General features: G+C 39.5%; 12 protein-coding genes across 12 annotated transcripts; 10 read left to right on the forward strand and 2 right to left on the reverse strand.

Annotated features, from left to right (window-relative positions):
• Positions 1–123: 123 nt before the first annotated feature.
• Positions 124–613, forward strand: BEWA_017250 (conserved hypothetical protein; the record flags this gene model as incomplete). Its single annotated transcript, XM_004831441.1, has 2 exons — positions 124–231; positions 302–613. 2 exons carry the CDS (start codon positions 124–126, stop codon positions 611–613), a joined length of 420 nt encoding a protein of 139 aa, XP_004831498.1.
• Positions 614–664: 51 nt separating this feature from the next.
• BEWA_017260 (ATPase, AFG1 family member protein) lies at positions 665–2092 on the forward strand (the record flags this gene model as incomplete). The annotated part of the gene is made up of 2 exons (XM_004831442.1): positions 665–1947; positions 1981–2092. 2 exons carry the CDS (start codon positions 665–667, stop codon positions 2090–2092), a joined length of 1395 nt encoding a protein of 464 aa, XP_004831499.1.
• A 23-nt stretch (positions 2093–2115) lies between these two features.
• On the reverse strand, positions 2116–2580 carry BEWA_017270 (50S ribosomal protein L17, putative; the record flags this gene model as incomplete). Its single annotated transcript, XM_004831443.1, has 1 exon — positions 2116–2580. One exon carries the CDS (start codon positions 2578–2580, stop codon positions 2116–2118), a length of 465 nt encoding a protein of 154 aa, XP_004831500.1.
• A 273-nt stretch (positions 2581–2853) lies between these two features.
• BEWA_017280 (50S ribosomal protein L15, putative) lies at positions 2854–4574 on the forward strand (the record flags this gene model as incomplete). Its single annotated transcript, XM_004831444.1, has 7 exons — positions 2854–3124; positions 3187–3332; positions 3391–3455; positions 3492–3792; positions 3827–4007; positions 4042–4253; positions 4287–4574. The coding sequence occupies 7 exons, from the start codon at positions 2854–2856 to the stop codon at positions 4572–4574; spliced, it is 1464 nt and encodes a 487-aa protein (XP_004831501.1).
• A 72-nt stretch (positions 4575–4646) lies between these two features.
• On the forward strand, positions 4647–5555 carry BEWA_017290 (conserved hypothetical protein; the record flags this gene model as incomplete). Its single annotated transcript, XM_004831445.1, has 1 exon — positions 4647–5555. One exon carries the CDS (start codon positions 4647–4649, stop codon positions 5451–5453), a length of 807 nt encoding a protein of 268 aa, XP_004831502.1. The 3' UTR covers positions 5454–5555.
• A 260-nt stretch (positions 5556–5815) lies between these two features.
• Positions 5816–9036, forward strand: BEWA_017300 (hypothetical protein; the record flags this gene model as incomplete). Its single annotated transcript, XM_004831446.1, has 2 exons — positions 5816–8851; positions 8890–9036. 2 exons carry the CDS (start codon positions 5816–5818, stop codon positions 9034–9036), a joined length of 3183 nt encoding a protein of 1060 aa, XP_004831503.1.
• Positions 9037–9717: 681 nt separating this feature from the next.
• BEWA_017310 (hypothetical protein) lies at positions 9718–10836 on the forward strand. Its single transcript, XM_004831447.1, has one exon. The coding sequence runs from the start codon at positions 9896–9898 to the stop codon at positions 10502–10504; it is 609 nt and encodes a 202-aa protein (XP_004831504.1). The 5' UTR covers positions 9718–9895; the 3' UTR covers positions 10505–10836.
• Positions 10837–10925: 89 nt separating this feature from the next.
• BEWA_017320 (equi merozoite antigen 2) lies at positions 10926–11908 on the reverse strand. The gene has a single exon (XM_004831448.1). The coding sequence runs from the start codon at positions 11807–11809 to the stop codon at positions 10985–10987; it is 825 nt and encodes a 274-aa protein (XP_004831505.1). The 5' UTR covers positions 11810–11908; the 3' UTR covers positions 10926–10984.
• Positions 11909–13790: 1882 nt separating this feature from the next.
• BEWA_017330 (signal peptide containing protein) lies at positions 13791–15072 on the forward strand. The gene has a single exon (XM_004831449.1). It carries the CDS (start codon positions 13881–13883, stop codon positions 14973–14975), a length of 1095 nt encoding a protein of 364 aa, XP_004831506.1. The 5' UTR covers positions 13791–13880; the 3' UTR covers positions 14976–15072.
• A 381-nt stretch (positions 15073–15453) lies between these two features.
• Positions 15454–15903, forward strand: BEWA_017340 (hypothetical protein; the record flags this gene model as incomplete). Its single annotated transcript, XM_004831450.1, has 1 exon — positions 15454–15903. One exon carries the CDS (start codon positions 15454–15456, stop codon positions 15901–15903), a length of 450 nt encoding a protein of 149 aa, XP_004831507.1.
• A 59-nt stretch (positions 15904–15962) lies between these two features.
• Positions 15963–16997, forward strand: BEWA_017350 (hypothetical protein; the record flags this gene model as incomplete). Its single annotated transcript, XM_004831451.1, has 1 exon — positions 15963–16997. One exon carries the CDS (start codon positions 15963–15965, stop codon positions 16995–16997), a length of 1035 nt encoding a protein of 344 aa, XP_004831508.1.
• A 732-nt stretch (positions 16998–17729) lies between these two features.
• BEWA_017360 (signal peptide containing protein) lies at positions 17730–18848 on the forward strand (the record flags this gene model as incomplete). Its single annotated transcript, XM_004831452.1, has 1 exon — positions 17730–18848. One exon carries the CDS (start codon positions 17730–17732, stop codon positions 18846–18848), a length of 1119 nt encoding a protein of 372 aa, XP_004831509.1.
• Positions 18849–20415: the final 1567 nt, after the last annotated feature.

The raw sequence follows: 20415 nt of genomic DNA on the forward strand, positions 1-20415 counted from the left end.
GCACATTAGAGAAGGTATTCATTGGTAACAGAGTTTCGGGAACTGGAATCTCCGAGGGGGATTCCACACCTATTCTTCCAACACCTGGGAATTCTTTCTAGCGCTGGTTTCAGTTTTTGTTAAATGTACAGCTTACGTAGCTTGTCAGTTTCACTCACTACTCCGTTGAAACATGAATTGAGTAGGACTCTTGCTGAAATCAAAAAATCTTTCCAAATTGCCAAGCAACAGGTATGTCGACCCTTTCGTAGACTAATGTCAACAATTTACGTGTTCTGTATAATTATACACCAACTTTTAGGAAAAGAGCGTTGGAATTGTTGAATATGCTTATTCTCCGAGAAAGCGCTACAGAGTAACGTATCTCAAATCCAGATTCAAGCATCGCTACGCTATTCGCCACTACGTGTTTGAACAATACAACTACAAGATTAACATTTACGATCCACAGGATGTGGATGTGACCATTTCATCGATTTTAGGCAGTTTGAGCCCATCGGTTCATGCAAATTGTACATTTAGTTGGGGATTCAATTCACAAAGCTCAGTAAGCAGCTATAAAACGGAGGAAAACATCATAAAGAGACTCATCAGTAATGTACGTAGTCAATAGAGTCGTATGCATTAAAGAAGTAAAGTCATTTCCCTTGTTTGTATAGCACACATGAGACTTTCTATCTTGCGTCGTTCACTTCCATTCCAGCTAACACCATCTCAGGTTTTGCTAAAAGAGAAGTTGGACGACTTAAGAAAAACCATTGAGGATTCTAAAGATGGCGCATTTTGTAAGAGGTTCAACAAGAGCAACCCTCCCGGTATAAAGGGATTATACATTTATGGAGGAGTAGGAATGGGTAAAACAATGATAATGGACATGTTTTATAAGGATTTAAATGTTTCCAAACTAAGAGTCCATTTTCACGAATTCATGATAGATGTTCAAAGGGAACTGCATAAACATAAAAGGAGCGGATCCACAGAATCTTCTCTAGAGAAAGTCTGCCAAGACATTTCCAAAAAATGCAAAGTACTTTGCCTGGATGAATTTAACGTTACACATATTTCAGATGCAATGATACTCAAGGAGCTTTTTACTACACTATTTAAATTGGGAACTATACTGATATCTACATCAAACCGAGCCCCTGAAGAGCTTTATATGAACGGTTTAAATAGGAGTAGATTTTTACCATTCATACCGGTTTTGTACGAAAACTGTCAAGTTTTTAATCTCCAGGGACAAGATTTCAGACAGGCAGCCAGTAATATAAAATCAAAGCAGCAGGTTTATTTTGTTGGCATAGATATGGAGAAGTTCCTTGAAATGCACAAGGAACTGAATAAAGATTCGTTCGGACCAGGAGATGCTACTAAACGAAATGAATCTCTCCAAATTACCCCTCTTCGGAGCGTGAATATTCCGATATCGCATGGCAGTGCAGCCTTTTTTAATTTTCAAGATTTATGTGGTTCTGAGACCAAAGCATCTCTTGGAACGGACGCTTTTATGACCATTTCATCAAAGTTTCATACCATATATATATCTCAAGTACCAAAGTTTGATGCAAGTCTACAGTTGGATGGAAGGCTACGCAGTTTTATGTTACTAATTGATATCTTGTATGAAAAGAATATCAAATTAGTGTTGTCTCTGGAAGGTCCGGTACTCTCTTTATTTGGCTTATACGGAATAATTAAGATTGCTGATAGATTTCAAAAATATGTTGATCTATCAAAGCTGCCAAAGGTCGTAACGCTGAAGGATTTTAAAGAACAAGGAACTAGATATGGTATGCCAGAAGCTGATTCCGAGCGATTATACAATGCAATCTTGGAACCGAAACAAACGGAACTGACTCTTGAATATATCAATACTATCCTGGAAAATCACGAAACCTTACTATCGGGGAAAGAACCAAAACGACCTGGGCTATACAGATTTGATGTGTAAGTTGGTGTAAAAATATACATTTATTTTAGGTGCGATGATAGTGCATTAGAAAACGAATTTGCCTGTTCTCGTACATTGTCTAGGCTTTTTCACATGTCATCCCAGGACTATCTGGATAAGCATTCGCGGCTTTTTAAATAACTTATCGGTATACAATAACGGCCTCAATATTCTAGTAATTCTAGGATGACACGGTTTGAATTATCTCCCTTGTTACAAAAGCTTAATTTCTTTATTCTACAATATCCGCCGTGGCGCTCTTCAAATCGTTTTGGTGCCATTCTTAAAACCCGTCTTGCCAGTTTACTATCGTACAGGTATCTCCTTATCAAGTTGAGGGCATGTCTCTTGTTGTCATATTTCGAGTATTTTATGATCCTTTCTATGCGGGGACGTGCCTGTCTTGCCTTGCTTGCTGTCGTTATGATTCTGCCGTGGCGTAGTACTTCTGTTGTAAGAGCTCTGAGCAGTGCTTTTCTTCCAGAATGGCTCCTTTTTAGCTTTTCACGTGTCCTCAAGTTACCAAACAACGTGAGATCTCTGTATCTTTGTACTGAATGAGTGAGGAATGGATGTGAAAAGCGAATTGAGAAGAATATCACGAGGAAGAATATTCCCGAAATGGACATTAACGTTACATTGATCAATGACAATCAGATTCCCACCAGATATACTCAAAACACTAAGAATTCGAGAGCTTGGTCATACTATCGACTTGATGATTAGATACGAAGATCGCCTACTTGAAACGGGAAGCTTAATAACAGACACACATTGAAATGATAAAAATTAACATTAATATCTTAACAAAAGTGATGTTTATGGAGAGCAATTAAAATCCAAATGGGTACGTATCCATGCAATCGTAGAATCCCAACCCCTTAGTATAAATAAACGGTGATATGTACGTTTTTGTCATCTATTTAAATTGTATTATATTCGTAACATGTAGAATATTTAAAAATATCGCATTCACTGGCTTATATAGCCCTGTACTATATAATTCGGCTAGATTCCAAGTAAATCGCGTACATTTTTGGTCACAATCTCAGGAAAACAACAATGTCGTGGAGATCCTACCAGAATTTTTGGGTGTTGACTATAGCGATGAGGATCTGCGCAAAGAAGAGGAAGAAATTAGGGATTTTTATCAGATGAACACATTCAGCATGAGTAAGTCTATAGAATCTGCACAGTTTAAACACCATTCGACCCTTTTCATAAATAATTTTCAGAGAAAGACAAGCTACCTAGAGCACATCCTCTGTACAGGTTTCTGAAACAGGAGAGGAAGAAGATCATAAAGCTGGAACAGGAACAAAAAACAAGAAATAGGGAAGCACGTAAGCAGGAGTGGCGTGATTACTTTACTTCTCTTAAAGTTAGTTCATTTCCTTTCGCAATCTTGTTCCAAGTGACACTTTAACACACTGTTATAGGATGGAACTTATAAGCCCATATTTACTCCTGAGCAGATAAAGGTCTGGCATCTCGTCTTTGACAGGTTCTTCTACTCACAGACAATCATAACTATATCCAGATGTCTAGAATTAACGGGACCGTTGCGGAAGGAAATTGATACCATAATGTCAAATGGAAAATTGGAACTTGAGGATAGGAATGCCCTATGCGTGAAAATAAGAGAACAAATACAAGAAATAGAATCGGAAGTATTTAAATCATCTAAGAAGGAGCTATCAGAGGTTGGTGCACTCGAACGTCTAGACCAATACATGGCTACTGTTCCACGCTATGTTTGGGATATTTGCCAACCAGACTTTAGAAATGCATTCTACGTATTGCCAGAAAATTGTACTCTTCCTTCAGATATAACTTGGAAGGTATTTTTGTATAGAGTATAACAAAAATACGCAGAGTAGTGTATTTGGAGGTGGAATGGAACCGAACGAGCGGTTTTGGAAATTAGACAAATTACCAAGGATTGGTAACAAGAAAAAGAAGAGGCTTGGACGTGGCCATGGTTCTGGCAAGGGAGGGAGCTCAGGAAGAGGTTGCAAGGGTCAAAAGCACAGATCCGGAGCATATGTGAATCCAAGTAAGTCTATGACTTTTACTTGTCATATTCTTAGTGTTTGAGGGAGGACAAACCCCTCTCTATCGTAGGCTACCAAAGTTTGTTGGACGTCCCGTCGGACCTGGGCACCGTTACAATAGATTCCGCTACGAACTTATTCCTATACCCGAGCTAAACAAGGCTCCAGATGGATCCATTGTTGATTGGAACTGTTTGGAACGTCTTGGTGCAAGACTTGGGCGTTATCAATTTAACCATCCCATAAAGGTACATGTGTAACATTATTTCAAACGAATTTAGGTAGTTGGAGGGAAAAGATCTGGTGGTACTTCGGCTTCACTAACTGCCAAAAATCTCACTGTCAAAGCTCACGCATTCACAAAATCAGCAGCAAAAGCTATAATGGACAATGGAGGCAAATGTCTGTTATTGCGACCTAAAACACATGATATTGTTGCTGAAGTGTACGATCCGAGAATACCTCGTGCTAAGAGGTATATCTTTAGCGGGAAGATATCAAAGTACGAAAGGAAGCGTAGAGAACTGATAGAGAAACTTAAGGAAGATGCGGAGAAACAAGCCATCTGATCACTCTAAACAGTGGTGGATGTTGTATCTTCTCACTATATTTTATTAGTAACATATTGTACTTGTTTATAAATGAATGAAAACACAAAGTTAAACTATTCAGTGGATGGAATTAATATAGTCTCGAATCCTCCTAGGAAGAGGGGTAGAAACAGGGGTTTTAACTCTACGGAGTCTTTAGAGTATAATTTGGACACACATGACACAAATATTCCAAATATAGACATAAAAATACAGGAAGAACATGATAAATCTCCAAACAAAAGGGTAGTCACGGATAAAACGGACAAAGCAGGTACTGCTACACACGACTTCAGCCATTATGTCTGCAAATACGACTACTTGGACCATCCTGCGGATGTAATTCTGTTAGGTGAAGGTTCAAACATAAGAGAGGCGTTTCAATCGGTTGCTGTTGCCTTGTACAACTACACTTCCGACCTAAAGTACGTTAGTCCTCTACACATGAAGGAAATTAAAGTGACAGGGAAGGGGTTACTGGACCTCTTTTATCATCTTTTGGATGAGTGCCTGTATTTGTACAGCAGTGATTACTTTATCGCAAAATATGTCATCATCTCAAGTGAGATTGACATTCCAAAGACAGCATCTTTGGAGGTTTTCGAAACCTATGAGTACGAAATTGACGTGTTTTTACATGGAGAGTATTACGACAGGAACAAACACGTCTGCGGAACGGAAGTGAAGGCGATTACTATGCACTACCTGGAGCTACAACTTGCAGTTGGAGATTGTATTTTACAGTACAAGCACGGAATGATAGATAAGGAGGGTGTTTGCAAGTTTCTGGAGGATATTAAAAGTTCCGGAAGCTACAAGGTGGACGACTGCAAAGCGTACGCCCTAATAGACATTTAGTCCCCGTTAGCGTTGTACAAGTAAAGGGATTTTGGACGTTTATATCAAAATTTCCTGTCCGTTGAAAAGGGTAAAGTAGAAGAGAATATGCGCAAGTACTCGGGTAATGGCAGAATTTGTGTGGAAGGTCGCCCTCGTCAAACATAGTCTTTGCCTCCAATTTTACGCAGATTCCTGCGGCAGTAGGATACATTTTAAACACTTTTGTAATATATTGTATGTGCACCTGTTATGTAACAAAATCATTTGAAAATAAGAGTAGTTTCATTGCAGCAACTAAATGTGCCAAAGACACTCAATTTACATTTTTATCTAACACAAATGTATAAATAATCACTTATTTTACCCTATGGATTCTTAAAATGGCGGATACCTCCATAGAATCCCTGGAACATGATATCATTAAACTCTACAGCAACTCTAGCGAAATTTCCGACTTACAGGAATGTCTGAAGGACTTTCAGGAAAGTGAAGAATCATGGGAGGTGTGTACCCGAATGCTAGAGAGGTACTCCACTGCGATATCAGATAATAGCATCGAAGCGGTACTTCCATTGTTACTCTATTCAACCAGCACTCTGAGATATCACGCGTACAATGGATTCAAACATCATTTAAAGCATTGTGTTGGTGAAGAATTACACAAACTATGGGATATCTGCGAACATATGATGGAGCTCCTCTCTATCTACAGTCATGGGCCTAGGACAATATCCACACAATTAAGTTGTGTAGCTGCCACTGCGATAATCTTTGCCTACGATGCTACGCTTACAGAGTCAGAATTGTTGTTATTAGCAGCAATAAACAAAACCGTTGAGGGAAGCGTTGCGCATTATCTTCTGATATCTAGTGTTGTGGAAGAGTCATTCAACGACAACATTCTGATATCACTAGAGCATAGGTCATCATTCATACGGAGTTGCGCAATGATATCTCCAAGAATATTTGAAAGGTTATTCTCTACTTCCTATGATATGTCTGTTGAAACTCTTCGGATTAATGCCTTGTCTGACTGGATAAGTCTCCACTTTCGACTTTTGAGACGTTTTGGAGGGTTTAGAATGGAACAATCCTTTTTTGACAAAAACGATCGTATTTATGAAGATTCCTTAATGAGCAGGCTCCCTAAAGATGATTGTACATTGGTTTTTAACAGTCTAAATGCTCTTTACGCTTTGAACATTATAAAGGTTATATTTGATTTCATCAAGTTTGGAATAGCAACCAATGATCATACTATCATAGAGCCCTCATGTAATGCGCTTGTACAACTATTAGCTCTATGTCAAATTGATTTACCTACTCTTTTAATAGTTGCTACAAACAACCAACCTCCATCATCAAGAGGTTCTGATGCATGGAAGAATTCATGCCGTAAGGCACTTTCTAATCTAGCTACAATTATATCCACAATGGTTATGGAATCTGTGGATGCCTTTGCTGCTATTTTGGAACCGATTGTAAAATGTGCTGAGATGGAAAAAAGCATCGGCTTCCTGCCCTATCAGATAAGCAAGACTCTTCTCAGTACACTTGTAATAATGAGTGCTGAGCATCTGCCTTTCTCACTCTATTTTGATCCAGAAAGTAGACCTAAAATCGAACATGTGTGTAATTTTGTAAACTTGTTTTTGTTTGGGTCATCCTTTGAGCTTAGGGAACTTGTATTGGATTTTTGGGCATCATTTCAAAGCCATTTCTTACCTACTCGGAGGGACATTTCAATTTCCAATACATCAATCACTGAGAATATGCGTTTAACAACAATTTCATCCCTTAGACCCTTGTATGAACTGTTTTTAATAAACTTGTATAGAAGTGTCTCTGTTAATAATTTTGAGAATCAAGATTACCTAGAGACATACAATGAGCTTGTTTCTGTATCTATGCGAGAAGCATCCTTATTAACTGGTCCAGAATATATTTTGAAGCTTGTAAATGACGATCTTCCACATTTGTCGAAGGGGACCAATTGGAAGATTCTTGAAAGGTCAGCCTTTTCAATATATTCTGTGGCTAGCCTTTTAACTGCCGGAAGGGACAATATTGTTAGAAAAATACTCCTTATTGCAACAGATAGTATCAAATTTCGGGAAATAATATCATTGGACCCATCCAAAGCTTCTTCTGTTCAAAGGACTATATCCAAGCTAATTTTATGGACTTGTGCTTTCATAGCTAAAGATCAAAAGCTATACATTAATACCTATAACTTGCTATTCAACGAGATTATCGCAAATAATTACATGGATATAATAACGGACCAGGCTATAGTAGGTCTCTGTTACTGTATTGATGCTAAAAAGTCTGAAGAAGATTTTGTAAAGATGATGAAGTACTTGATAACGAGTATTACTGAATCTAAAAGTATGATTGATCTCAGAATCGAAATGGTGGAAGCAATACTAGACCTTTTGACCAGAGTTTCTGAGCCCACAAGATCTATCTTGTGGAAGGAGATGTTAGACATTTCCTCCAATCGTATAAAGGATATGCTTTTGACGGAAATGACAGAAGATTTCAAGCTTTTTATTCTGATTGTAATGTCTCTAAATAACTTTCATGGAAATTCTGGGTATAGGCATGATGTAAGTAGTGATATAATGATATTGCTAAAGAGGGTCAATCTTTTGAGTAATTTTTGGGAATTTTTGGCAAAGGTATATGGTCAAGTTGTATTTATTGATGAACCAGATTTGGGAGCTACTAAACCGCAAAATGAGTTTATGAAAAATAGAGTATCTTTGTTGGTTTGGTTATTCAACAATACTAAACGCGGGGAATTCTTTCATTTGGGTCTCATAAAAGTTCTGTTGGTGAAAAAATATGTTGTTTCAAACACGAGATTGTTTTCACGGATGTTTGATTCTTTGACATCTATATATTCTGACATTGATGTTTTATTATCAAAAAACCAAAATCTAATGGAAGATCACTTAGCTGACGTATTGGAATGCACAAGAGAAATATTTGGAAACTGGGAATTTGCAAATAAATTACTGGAGTGGGAAGGTATATGTAATTTTATAACATCACTAATTTCTGCTCTTCCAATGGAATATCCCGATGTTAATAACCTTGCATTTTTGGTTTTAGCAAAGTTCGTTGGATGGGCTGATCTACCAAAGGAGCTTTATATGAATACAGATGCTGATTTTATTGCTGTTATAAAGTCATCAAAGTCCATAGTAAGGTCTCTTTTGAATTCAAGCATTAAAAACTCGAAGAATCGTACACTTATCTATGTCATTATTAACACTGTAATTACCTGTACTATCTCAAAACCATGTCAAATGGATAGTTGGATACCATCTACAGCTCAAATACTTTCTGTACTATTAACTTGTAATGCAACATCGCAAAATGCCAATATATCGCTCAAGACAATACTCACTGTAAGTTTTGCCTGTCTTACTCTTATATTCACACTTAGGCCTCTTGTAAATCTATTTCTCCGCTTGAAATTCGTTATTATTACCGCAAAATTGTAAGTTCGGGTGGAGCACGTGAAATCGCATTTTTGCTACGAAGTCTTTCCGATTATTACAGGAGCAAATCTGTATCGGAGGAGCTAGATTGAAGATGTTTAACACTACACATGTAACAACCGAGCATCTAACATTTTGTACACTAAAAGTTTGTTAATTTGTCTATATTCTATTATTTCATCACTAATTTGGAGCTCTCCATGCACATGCATCTGTTTTACACATAGATATGTGCCAACAATGTGTTTATGCTGCGGGGCTTACGCAATCCAGGTACATCCTCTGGAGAGGTGAATGGTAAATCACTAATAAGAGTGTGATATTTAACCAAACAGCTCGTTAAAAGACGCCATTTTATAGTTAATCACCGTTGTTGTCACATACTAGAACGATTTAACGTGCATTATACGCTAGAAATCTGCAGACGTCTAAACTGTGGAAAAGTAGTTTCAGCAACAGACACTGGAATAGGAACCTCACACACATTCAGCTTAATACCAAAGTACAAATTGCAATCATAGAATACGAAGATCCCATATTTCACTCAAAGACATCGAGTTACGGAAGGGTCAAGGATGATGTCGTAGAACCTTGCGATTTATCCAGAGAAACGCGAGCACACATGGTGACTTTATTAATATTATAAAGGACCAAATGTAATGTCATGTTTATTTTTGTGTCTTGGCGAATTTAGAGCCTACTTAGGCCGTTCCGTTTCCCCATGTACCAGGGATCGCTGTCTTTTCGGGACTAAAAGGGTATAATATGGGCATTTTTACTGAATAATCTAAATGTACCATAGTATTTTGTCCAAGGTTTCAACCTATGCATATTTAATTCACAATTAGAGACATTTTGTGCACGATCGTCAGCGCAGTGCCGGTACGGCTTCGCTCGTTCACATATATACATTTATAGTTTTAAAGGTACAGGAAATCATAGACTTTAAAGATGAGAGACGTCTATTTGTACGCGTCGATCATCAGTTTGGCAATATTTGCCGTGGCAACAACAATCACCATCATTATCTTGGCTAATAAACCTCCACGCGTGCAAATTGCGACTATGCCCTTCCTGGTACTCTCAAAGAGGTCAACTGGAGAGACTACTAAAAAACCAGATGGGATTGATGACTACATCTGGTCCTTCTACGTGACGCCACCTGAAGTTTATCTGGAAAGACATGGATTTGAAGACGTACTTTCATTCAATTTGGGAATAAAGATCCAAAATTATAACTCTAATGGAGTTTCAGTCTCTGTAGTTCAACCGAGATATGACGATTACGAGTCACACAAATATCAATTTGATCCCTCTATTATGGCATACAGGATCGATTTTAATGGCAGGCCAATCATGTCGTTCTCACCTCAAAGAATCTCCTCATTTACAGTGTTTTGGGAGGATGCGAAGATACCAAAGTTGGTTGAAATAAATGGCGAATTTTACTCTATAAATGGAAAAAAGTGCATTAATAATGAATGTTGCGAAGATTTAGAGAATTTGAGAACTAACGAGGTACAAAATGCAGTAGCAGATAGGAGTGCAACAAAAAAATGATCTCAAGATAAAATTTTAAGCATTGTCTAAAGGGTTTATACAAGGCAGGGGAGAATCATGCATCTTCATAGTTTGACACTTTTAGAGGAACCTAGTTCACAAGAAATCAGTGTATTAGGAAGACAGAGCATATAGCTCAATGCAAGATACTCTTAAGCTACAAATTTATAGAGGATGCATCTCCTAAAACCCGAAACTTTTTAGGGATTCCGCCTGCCTGGAATCCCTGGTACTCGTATATTTTTAAAAGATGAATCAAACGTTTTGCTGACGTAGCGGATCCAGCATCCTTGCGATGCCAAGAGTTACCTATAACAACCCTATCCCCTACCGGGAAGGAATGTAAATTTATAACACTCTACACCTACTCAGCTCTACACGATTGCCACACAGTGACTCATAGATAGCTAACAAAAACACTACACGCACCAAAACTTAATTTATAATTCCACAAATAGGAACTATTCCTATCCGCAGCGCTTAGTAGAACAAAGCAACGGCAAAGACAACAGCAACGGCAGAGAAGACGCCATAGACGGAGAACCCATCGTATTGGGTCTTGTAGTCGGCAGAGAAGCTTGGGTTTATGCCGTTGAGGATCTTGGCAGCGGCAGTAACATCAACTCTGACCCAGGAATCACCAGCCTTCTCGAAGAATACTTCCTTGATTCTGGCATCTGGCTTGTAGAGGTACCAGACGGTAGCAACCTTCTTGTCACCATGAGCATAGACAGTGAGGCCAAGGAAGACTTCGTAGCTACCATCGACGAGGACATGGTCACCAAAGGTAACCTTGCTGATCTTCTTGCCAGTGGCGGTGAAGGTGTGCTTCTTGCCAGAGCCGAAGGCCTCAGAGCCGAAGAGGGCAGTGTCCTCATGCTTGTCGAGGTCACCGACAACTTCCTCACGGCCCTTGAACAAGACTTGCTCGTAGAGGTCAGCAAGTGGCATCTCAACCCAGGCATCACCCTCCTTCTTGAAGGCGAGGTGAAGAGCAGGGACAACGCAGACAGTAAGATAGTGCTTGTCCTCCTTCAAGTGAGTGGTCACGGACCTTGGAGCATCTACCTTCAAGTCGAAGGCCTTGACAACCTTGTCACCATCAACAACCTTCTCGACGGCATAGCCACTGTGTGCGGTATAGACAACCTTGCCAGCGGTAGTGTCATCAACGGTTATGTGGTCAAGAGTAGTGGCTCCGAGAGTGACAACGGCGCCAGAGACCTTTGGTGCCTCATCGGCGAAGATTCCAGAGACGGCCAAGTATGCGAGGGTAAAAACGCCGGCGAAAGACTTGCTCAACATTTTAATGGACTTCTAAATCAGCGATTCGATAATAATAGATAAATTCGTGAAATTTTTGACACGACCGATAGCAACTAGTGGAATTTAGAACGTGACGGGGTGCCTCCAACCTCTTTCCACCCTCCAATTTTCCACCTTATTTTTCTGGGGCTATGGAAGGTTGGAGTGTGAACGGAATTCCACGCATGAGAGCTCGACCTCGGCATGCCTTGCAGGCATTTAGGCATCTGTTCGCCCTTTTACAATTTATCTTTTCGCCCAACTGTGCTCGCGTCGTGATTTTGGCCGGAAACGGCTACACCCTTTGGGATGAGGGTGTAGACTTACCCACGGAATAAACGTCTCCAAATGCGCACGTTTTCGGCATTGTGTATCCATAAACTTGCTTTAAATATTTTTGGTTCCATTTTTAGCACTTGGGGAAGGGGTCATTAGCCAAGGTGTGTTGAGAGGTCAGGGTGTGCCCATTTTTTGCACTAGAATCTTCATTATCTCGAGTGTTATAGCATTTCCTAGCTTTTAAATATGATATATCCCGTATCTCTACCGTTTATGCTTCTTGTATTCCCCTGGCCCTGTCATGCGGGGGGTCTAGGGTGTGAGTTTTGGAGTTTCTCCGAATCTAGGCCACATTCCCCTGCCTTCCATAGATTTTTTGTGAAATTATCTGCAGATATTGTTACAGAACCGCCTACAGGGTTGACCTGCAAAGGGGTAGCTAGATGTACCGAGTATATTAGGCACGGTTCGTTGTCCCTTAAAGTTTGTGCCACTCGCTGCAAAAATGAATTATCATACTTAAATGTATCCCATGAACCAGATGCATCCTTGAAAAGTGCAAGGTATTCTATCCACATGCAGATTTTATGACCTGGCCATGGGAGAATAGACATGGCATATCTATAGGAAACGCCAATGTTTGGGGGCATATATAGGCATATTATACATGTATTTGTGTTTAGAGGGTCTTGCGTTTGTTTCATGCACTGACCCTACTGTAATCCAGGATAAATGCTATTGACACCGATTCCCAATTCTTATTTACATGGCACGGCAACCTGATGTAAAAAAGGCTGAAAAACGAGTTAATATGTGATGGCTGTTATTTAAGCCAGAAATTCAGAGGGATTGTTTATTTGTAATGCTTTAACATCCAGAATCAGGAACCCCTTTTATAATGTCAACAAAAAGTCGAAATCTTTTGGTGAAAATATCGATTGTTAGATATTTCTTATTTTAGAGATATATTCTCTAAAATACATCATCTTATGCTCTTTAACTACGATGAATAAGCATTGGAAGTCCATTCCGATAGAGATAAAGGCAATGGCCATTTTCACGGCCACTTCGAATAGTTAAACGGCACAGGCATCGATAAATGGTTAATTCTAAAAGGAATATTGTATCCTGACTCCAAAAAAGGACTCAGGACACGTAAACGACCAGAGGGTCGGGGAGTAACCATTAAAATCCAAAATTCGGCAACGTAAATGATGTCCAAGGAAAGGACTCCAATAGACTCGTTACTAAACCAAGGTAACTTTCATAAATATCGCTACATTTGAGCAAAAATAGAGGGGAAGACGAAGTAGGAACACCAACCGCAAAGGGTTAAATCTAAATACAGGAGCCTAAATGATGTAAAGTGGCGCTTTAACACCCATATCAACAAGTGAGGCAGAAGAGGAAGAATAAAGCTCATGTTTAGATGGAGGGATGGTTCTTTGATATGGAAGATGTATAAAGAAACTTGTGAGATATTCATAATCTAAAATATGCACAAGATGGACTACAAAAGTAATGTCTGATGAGGATCTGTTCTGAAATGCCCTCTGTAGAGGCAAATTGTCGATGGAATGATTTCCATAGAAAACATAGCGCAATTATAGACCATAAATGATGCTTTATAATCCCAGAATGCCGCTGTAGGTCTAGTAACAATCTCTTCTTCCTGGTCGCAATGGGGTCTCTGCGGTCATTCATTCTCCTTTCCTTTTCGATTCGTTCTCCAAAAGGGGTAACCAAGGGGCCAATTCCATTAAAAACTAGGCCTTTGGTGGTATCCTAATGGATGGATTCTGGAGGGAAGATGAATGTCTTTTCCGTTCTTTTTGCAACTTGTATACTGGGACTCTGCCACTGCAAAAACTCCAGATATCCCGGCAACAGGCTCTTTATCCAGATATTAGATGACTATACAGAGGATGAAACTGTAAACTACTATACCATAAGGGAAACAAGGGGAATTGGATCGAGCGGTAAAAGACAGATCTGGGATCTAGCCAGTGGAACCGTCTATGAAGCGGAGTATACACAGCCATCAGCTCGTAGACGTAATACTGGAAAGGTAAAAGATGTAGCATTAGAAGAACCGAAGACTAAAACTCGTTCTAGACGGAGTAGTACTCTTGATATTGCCAAACCAGATAGAAGCGAGTATCGATCCTTCTACTATCACTTTTCCGGCAATGCTATGCAGTTAGTAGTCTCTAATAAAGGTGTTTCTGTTAAAAAGTTGGTGGACGGGGGTGAAAAGATCTGGATTCCTTCATCTGAAGAGACATTCCGATATGCTAGGACATATCTTAATAAGAATAAGGAGCCAGAGTTTGTCATTTTAGTATTTAACACACCATCTGGTATATCACGAAAGGATTATATGAATACTGAGAATGGATGGAAACCTTGCATTAATAGCGATGCCAAAATTAAGAACCCAGCGGCACCTATACCTTTCAAATCTAACTTTGAGCTTGATCTCTCTGCTTCCAGGAATACTAAAGAATGCAGAATCTTTGAAGTTGCTGTCTTGGGAGTGACAACTAGACATTTTTATCCTAAACCTGGCAACGTCGCTATGAAAGTAAAGGACGGTACTAATGCGTTATGGACCGCTAAACTGCCTTCGCCTAAAAAGGGAAATAACTTGGCACCGAGCAAATCTAATGCTTGCCTTTTTTGTCTTGTTTATAAACATGGCAATAAGGAAGTACTGGAGATTGTTACGGTAGAGAAGGACGCAGTAGAAAAAAAGTACTTTGAAAAAGTTGGCGGAACATGGAATATGGTTAATAGGGATGTCTTTTTAAATCAACTAAAAGAGATGAAGGGAGTATCTGGATTAGCATTTCTTGATCCCACTTCCCCCTTTCAATCCTCCAAATAGTGACTCACGAACACTCTAAATACACAACGCAGTATGCCCTCCTACCCTTGGTAGGTAGTGCTAGGACCAAGGAACACACTTTTACTTGGTAAAGAATACTCATTTATAACTACAGCTTTAACTATTGGTATACAACATTACTTGTTTTGTTATAGAGATACGTGTCTTGAGACTAATTAGTGTCTTTCTTGACTGATCTTTTCATTTAGTCTCCTAGTCACACCAACCATGCATTAGACTCTCATGGACTAATGCGGCCCATGTTACGGCAGAATGTTCCATAGGATTACCCAGTGAACTAGTTGTAGTGGGTATGGATGAGGAGTAGATACTAGTGTGCTCCCTTTGGTCGCATTGGAACTACTCATGGATCTCAGAGTTTTGAAAGACCATGCTCTCTATGAACATGGAGGATGACTGCTGAAGAAGCGACTATGACCTCCATGTCTAAAGGGTTACTATGAGAACTCTGGTAATTATGGCGGAAGAAGTAATCATTGAGCTTAAAAACAAGCCACCTATAGATACTACTACATATCAAGCAAGTACTTCTGCCGGAGGTGGTAATGTTAAAATTACCGTCGAAAGAACCACTCACCCTCTTGGATCTGACTTCCTCAAGTATGAGCATACTCTACAGACTAAAGGAGAGTTTATATTAAAGGAAATCCAGGATAATGGTGGCAAAATCGATGTTATTGGACTTAAAGATGTTCCTAGGGTAACCTCAGTTTCCGCTTATTACTGGAGCCATGAAAATGGTACTCAGATACCTAGTAAGGCTCTCTTGGTACAAGTCACCACCACTGATCCTAAGGTAACCAAGTACTATGCCAATAGAAAGAATGATGGTGGTGGTAATGAGTGGGTTGGACTCTGTCAACTTTCTCAACCTAATCTCATCCCCGGTGGCATTGAAAGGAACTAGATGATCTAGTCTGTTCGAACAATGGTATAGTCACCGTGGATCTTAGCAATACTGTATCCATGGGTAATAGACAGCTATATTGTTGCCGTTGCGATAAGCATACTGTGACAAGGAGTGTTACTATTAAGAAACTTCATGTTCCAGCTGTCCCTACTGTTGAGTACTACAAGCACACCATTAATAGTGGACAGCTTGCAAGGATAAGGTACTACTTTGACGGTGTAGGTACTGATCCCAGGAATACTAACAATCCCAAGACAAGAAGACGTATAAAGTCTACTGAGTTTAACTTTCCCATGGATAGTGTCAAGGCTGTCTATGCATTATACTCCGGAGGAAACCCTGTTCTTATTTATCTGGATTATGATGGAAAAAATGGTGTTAAAGGATGGTACCAGAAGCCTACTAATGATAGTAATGATAATGGCGACGAAGATTGGACAAAAGTCCCCGATGCTCCTCGAAACATACAACCAGAAACAATTAATAACTGCACCAACTGGAACAAACTCGTAACTGCACTAAATAAGGCTGGTGGATGTAACCCCTTGAGAGAATGCACTGCTCCTACTCAACCTCTACTGCCACCTCCTGCTGGACCTCAAGGTGGAGGTCCTCAACCTGGATCTGGTGTAGTACAAGACCATGCTGCTAGTCAACATGGTAGAGGAGCTCAAAATAAAGGTGATACTGATACTGATTCTACTACTGGAGGGGCTAATGATCCTGCTGAGGATACTGCTGGTGACTCATCTCTCCAAGGTACTCCTCAAGGTGATCCTCAACCTGGAGGGGGTGCTGGAGGAACTCAGGGTAACCAAGCTGATGTTAGTATAACTAGTGGAGATCAAGATGGATCTACTGCTGAAGCTTCTATTGGAGCTCCTAAAGTTGATCCTGCTCCTCCAGCTCCCCCTCGTACTGAACCTTTTCTTGACCCTGCTACTGCTGGATACTTTTTTGCTAGTGGTGGTACTGCTCTTGCAACAGGAGCTACTATTCTCGCTGTTCTTGGTGCTTCAGGCTCCATTACTGGGTTTGCTTACTGGATTTCCCAACGCTTTGCCGGAGAACCATGGGTTAGACAAATATGAGACTATGGAGATACGAGTTTGGATGGATAATATGGAGTTATAGGTACTCCGAGGGGCCAAAGCAGGAATTGTCATTGAACGTTTATAGGAGAATATCTTCTTCATTCACCTACTTATCAAAGGTAACTTATATATCAAGAACATCTTAGATACTAGGAGGATGGAGTGGAATTGATGTGCTGACACTTTAGTAAAAAGTATATGGTTCTTTCGTAAATGACAAGAAACTAATACCTCATTAAGTTTATAAGGTAGACACTTCTCGGTATATCTTTTGTATAAACTTTTAAATCTACCTCTTCCAGCCATGTCTGAGTCTAGAGGATCTAACAGTACAGACAATACTGTGACTGCTAACCCACAAGCATGAGAGTCTCCAGGTAACAGTTGGCTATCTGGATGAATAAATATGTACATGAACAAATATAGACCCCATTAACCCCTACACTCCATAGTTCCATTCCCACTAAGACAACCTCCACGTATTATTAACTGATCAAAGTTATCTTATACTTGATTGTTTTTCATAACTTGTCAAGACTAAGGTCTTTGTTTTCCTTACTCTACTTCCCTGTTACACACAGTGTGTTTTTCTAGTAAGACAACACAAGTGCATGCACATTATTATCTCTTGTTCTGAACATTTCTAGGTACTTTTCTTTCAGATAGAACCCATTAGTTCGCCTGTACCAAGACTTTAGTTGCTATTTTTAGAAGTAGAGAATCGGCAAAATGAAGGTTCTAGCTGTACTGTGGACAATATGTCTAATGGGACTCTGCCACTGTGGAGGTGATGGCAAGGTAGACTCATCACTCTTCGATCTTGAAGAAGATGAGGAAAATGGTGTCCCAGTTATCAAACTGACTGTAAAGAATGGTGGTACAACCAAGAAGGTACAGTATGATGGGAAAGACGTTTGGTCAGCTCGAACATTCGGCTCCCCTTGCTCTTCTGCAGTGCTGTATATGGGCCAAGATAGACCTACCTTGGCCGTTATAAAGAAAAAGGACTCAACCACATACAAATACTATAATGGTAAACACTGGCAGAAATGTAATCTGTATTGGCATAAAAATAAACTTGAGGCTCTAAAGGAGAGATGTAATCCTACTACTCCTATTACCCTTGATTTTTCTAATCTATATGAAACAAAAGTAACCGTACACACTAAGGACGGTGATGACTTTGAGCACAAGCTATATCTTCCAAAGAATGGTAGTAATGTGAGATCTATTGTTGATGCCGGAGTTCCTGTTTGGGAGGCTAAGGAGATTGATCATAAGTGTTGCTTCGCTAGGTCTTTTAAAAAGGGAGATCATACGCTCCTTGTCATGACTGTAAGGAATGACTATGGTCACACCGATCAATATTTTGAGAAAGTTGGTGAAACATGGAATGAGGTCGATGAAAAAGGATTTGATGATAAGTTTATACCACTGATGGGAGGATCTGTAACATATGGTACTCTTGATCTTGCCAGTCCAGATGAATCTAGGATAGTTACTAGGATAGAGGAAAAAAATGGAGTATGGAAACATATGTATGGAATGGGTGATTGCCTTGTTACTTCTGTTGTTGATGGCGGGGCTTTGATTTGGACATCTTCTGGAAATGAGAAATGCACACTTGCAGAAGTATCATCAAAGGGTGGATTTTCACTAGCTATGATTTATATTCCCACTAGTTGGAGTCTGAGGAATGAGTGTTTTGAAAGGAATGCCGATGGTGAATGGACTCCCATTGATAAGGAAGAGTATAAGAGTAAGCTACAGGATATGAAAAATGGAGCGACAAGGCAGTCTACCAAAGAATCTTCTAAAGCTCCTAAGAATCTTACTGTTCGAAGCTAACGCAGTATGCTCTTACCCTTGGTAGGGAGTAGAGACTACTATTTGAAGAATCATGGTGAATATGATTAATATCCTGTGCTCACATTCCATTGGAGTGTGCATACTTAATTAATGGTAGTATCTTTACACTTATAGGTAGAGTGAATGTTACCAGTAGACTATTTATGAGTACCTCCCTTAGTAGACCCATAACTGAGTCCTTCTCCTGAGGGTCCATATTAGACAGAATTTTTAGTGACCATTATTAGATGCACCTTTTAGCAGACATAGTGGTATTAGTAGGTCCATGGAGACTCATTCAGAGTAGACTCTTTCTAAGACTCTTAGGTGTCTCTTGATGAGTATCTTTCATAGGTACTTTTATGGTGACTTTATGAGGTTCATTTTAGGGTCCATCTTGAGGGTACCTTAGAGTAGGTCCATGGTAAGTAGTGTTATAGAGTAGACTCTTAGGTGTCTTTAGTGAGTCATCTTATGGGTGTCTTATGGAGTGTCAATTCTAGGTTGGATTTTTGGTAGACTCTTTTAGAGACTTATTGGTAGGTCATATCCAGGGGCGATTTTTGATGGTGTCTTTAGTGAGTAGTTTCTACTGGGGTAACTAAGTAGGTCCATCCAGAGGGTAGATTTTTAGTAGTAGATTTCTTGCATGCATTTTTTTGTGGGTGTTTTGACTAAGACTTTTTAGTAGTGCATTTTGTGGGTCGGTTTCCAGGTTGGATTTTTGGTAGACTCTTTTAGAGGGTCATTTTCTAGGTACCTTTTTAGAGGGTCTTAGAGTAGGCGATTTTTGTGGGTCGATTCCAGGGTGGATTTTTTATGGTGTCTTATGGAGTGTTATTCTGAGGTTGGATTTTTATGGAGACTCTTTTAGAGTAGTGTTCTAAGGTTGGATTTTTTAGAGACTTTTTTAGAGACTTATTGGTAGGTGGATTCTAGGTACCTTTCAGTAGTAGATTTTTGTGGAGACTCTTTTAGAGGGTCATTACTAGGGTAGTCTTTTAGTGAGTCATCTTATGGGTGTCTTATGGAGTGTCGATTTTGTGCATGCATTTTAGTAGTAGATTTTTAGTGTCGATTTTGTGCATGCATTTTAGTAGTAGATTTTTAGTAGTGTCAATTCTAGGTTGGATTCTAGGTCAGACTTTTTTATGGGAGTTTCTGCAGGGGTGTCAATTCTAGGTACCTTTTAGTAGTAGATTTTTTATGGGTCAGATTTTTGTGGTGTCTTTTTTAGAGTATTATTCTGAGGGTAGTCTTTAGTGAGTAGTTTCTACTGGGGTAACTAAGTAGGTCCATCCAGAGGGTAGATTTCTTGTGGGTGTTTTTGGTGACTATTTTCTTAGTACTTTTCTAAGGGTCATTACTGGAGTCCATTTCCTGGATAGTTTAACTAGGGTAGATTTTTTAGAGACTTATTGGTAGGTCCATCCAGAGGGGTGATTTTTGATGGTGTCTTTAGTGAGTAGTTTCTACTGGGGTAACTAAGTAGGTCCATCCAGAGGTCAGATTTTTTTATGAGACTTTTAGCAAGACCTTTTTAGAGGGTGTTTTTCTAGGTACCTTT

Source organism: Theileria equi, assembly GCF_000342415.1.
Source record: "Theileria equi strain WA chromosome 4 map unlocalized gcontig_1105471998858, whole genome shotgun sequence".
Lineage (NCBI taxonomy): Eukaryota > Apicomplexa > Aconoidasida > Piroplasmida > Theileriidae > Theileria > Theileria equi.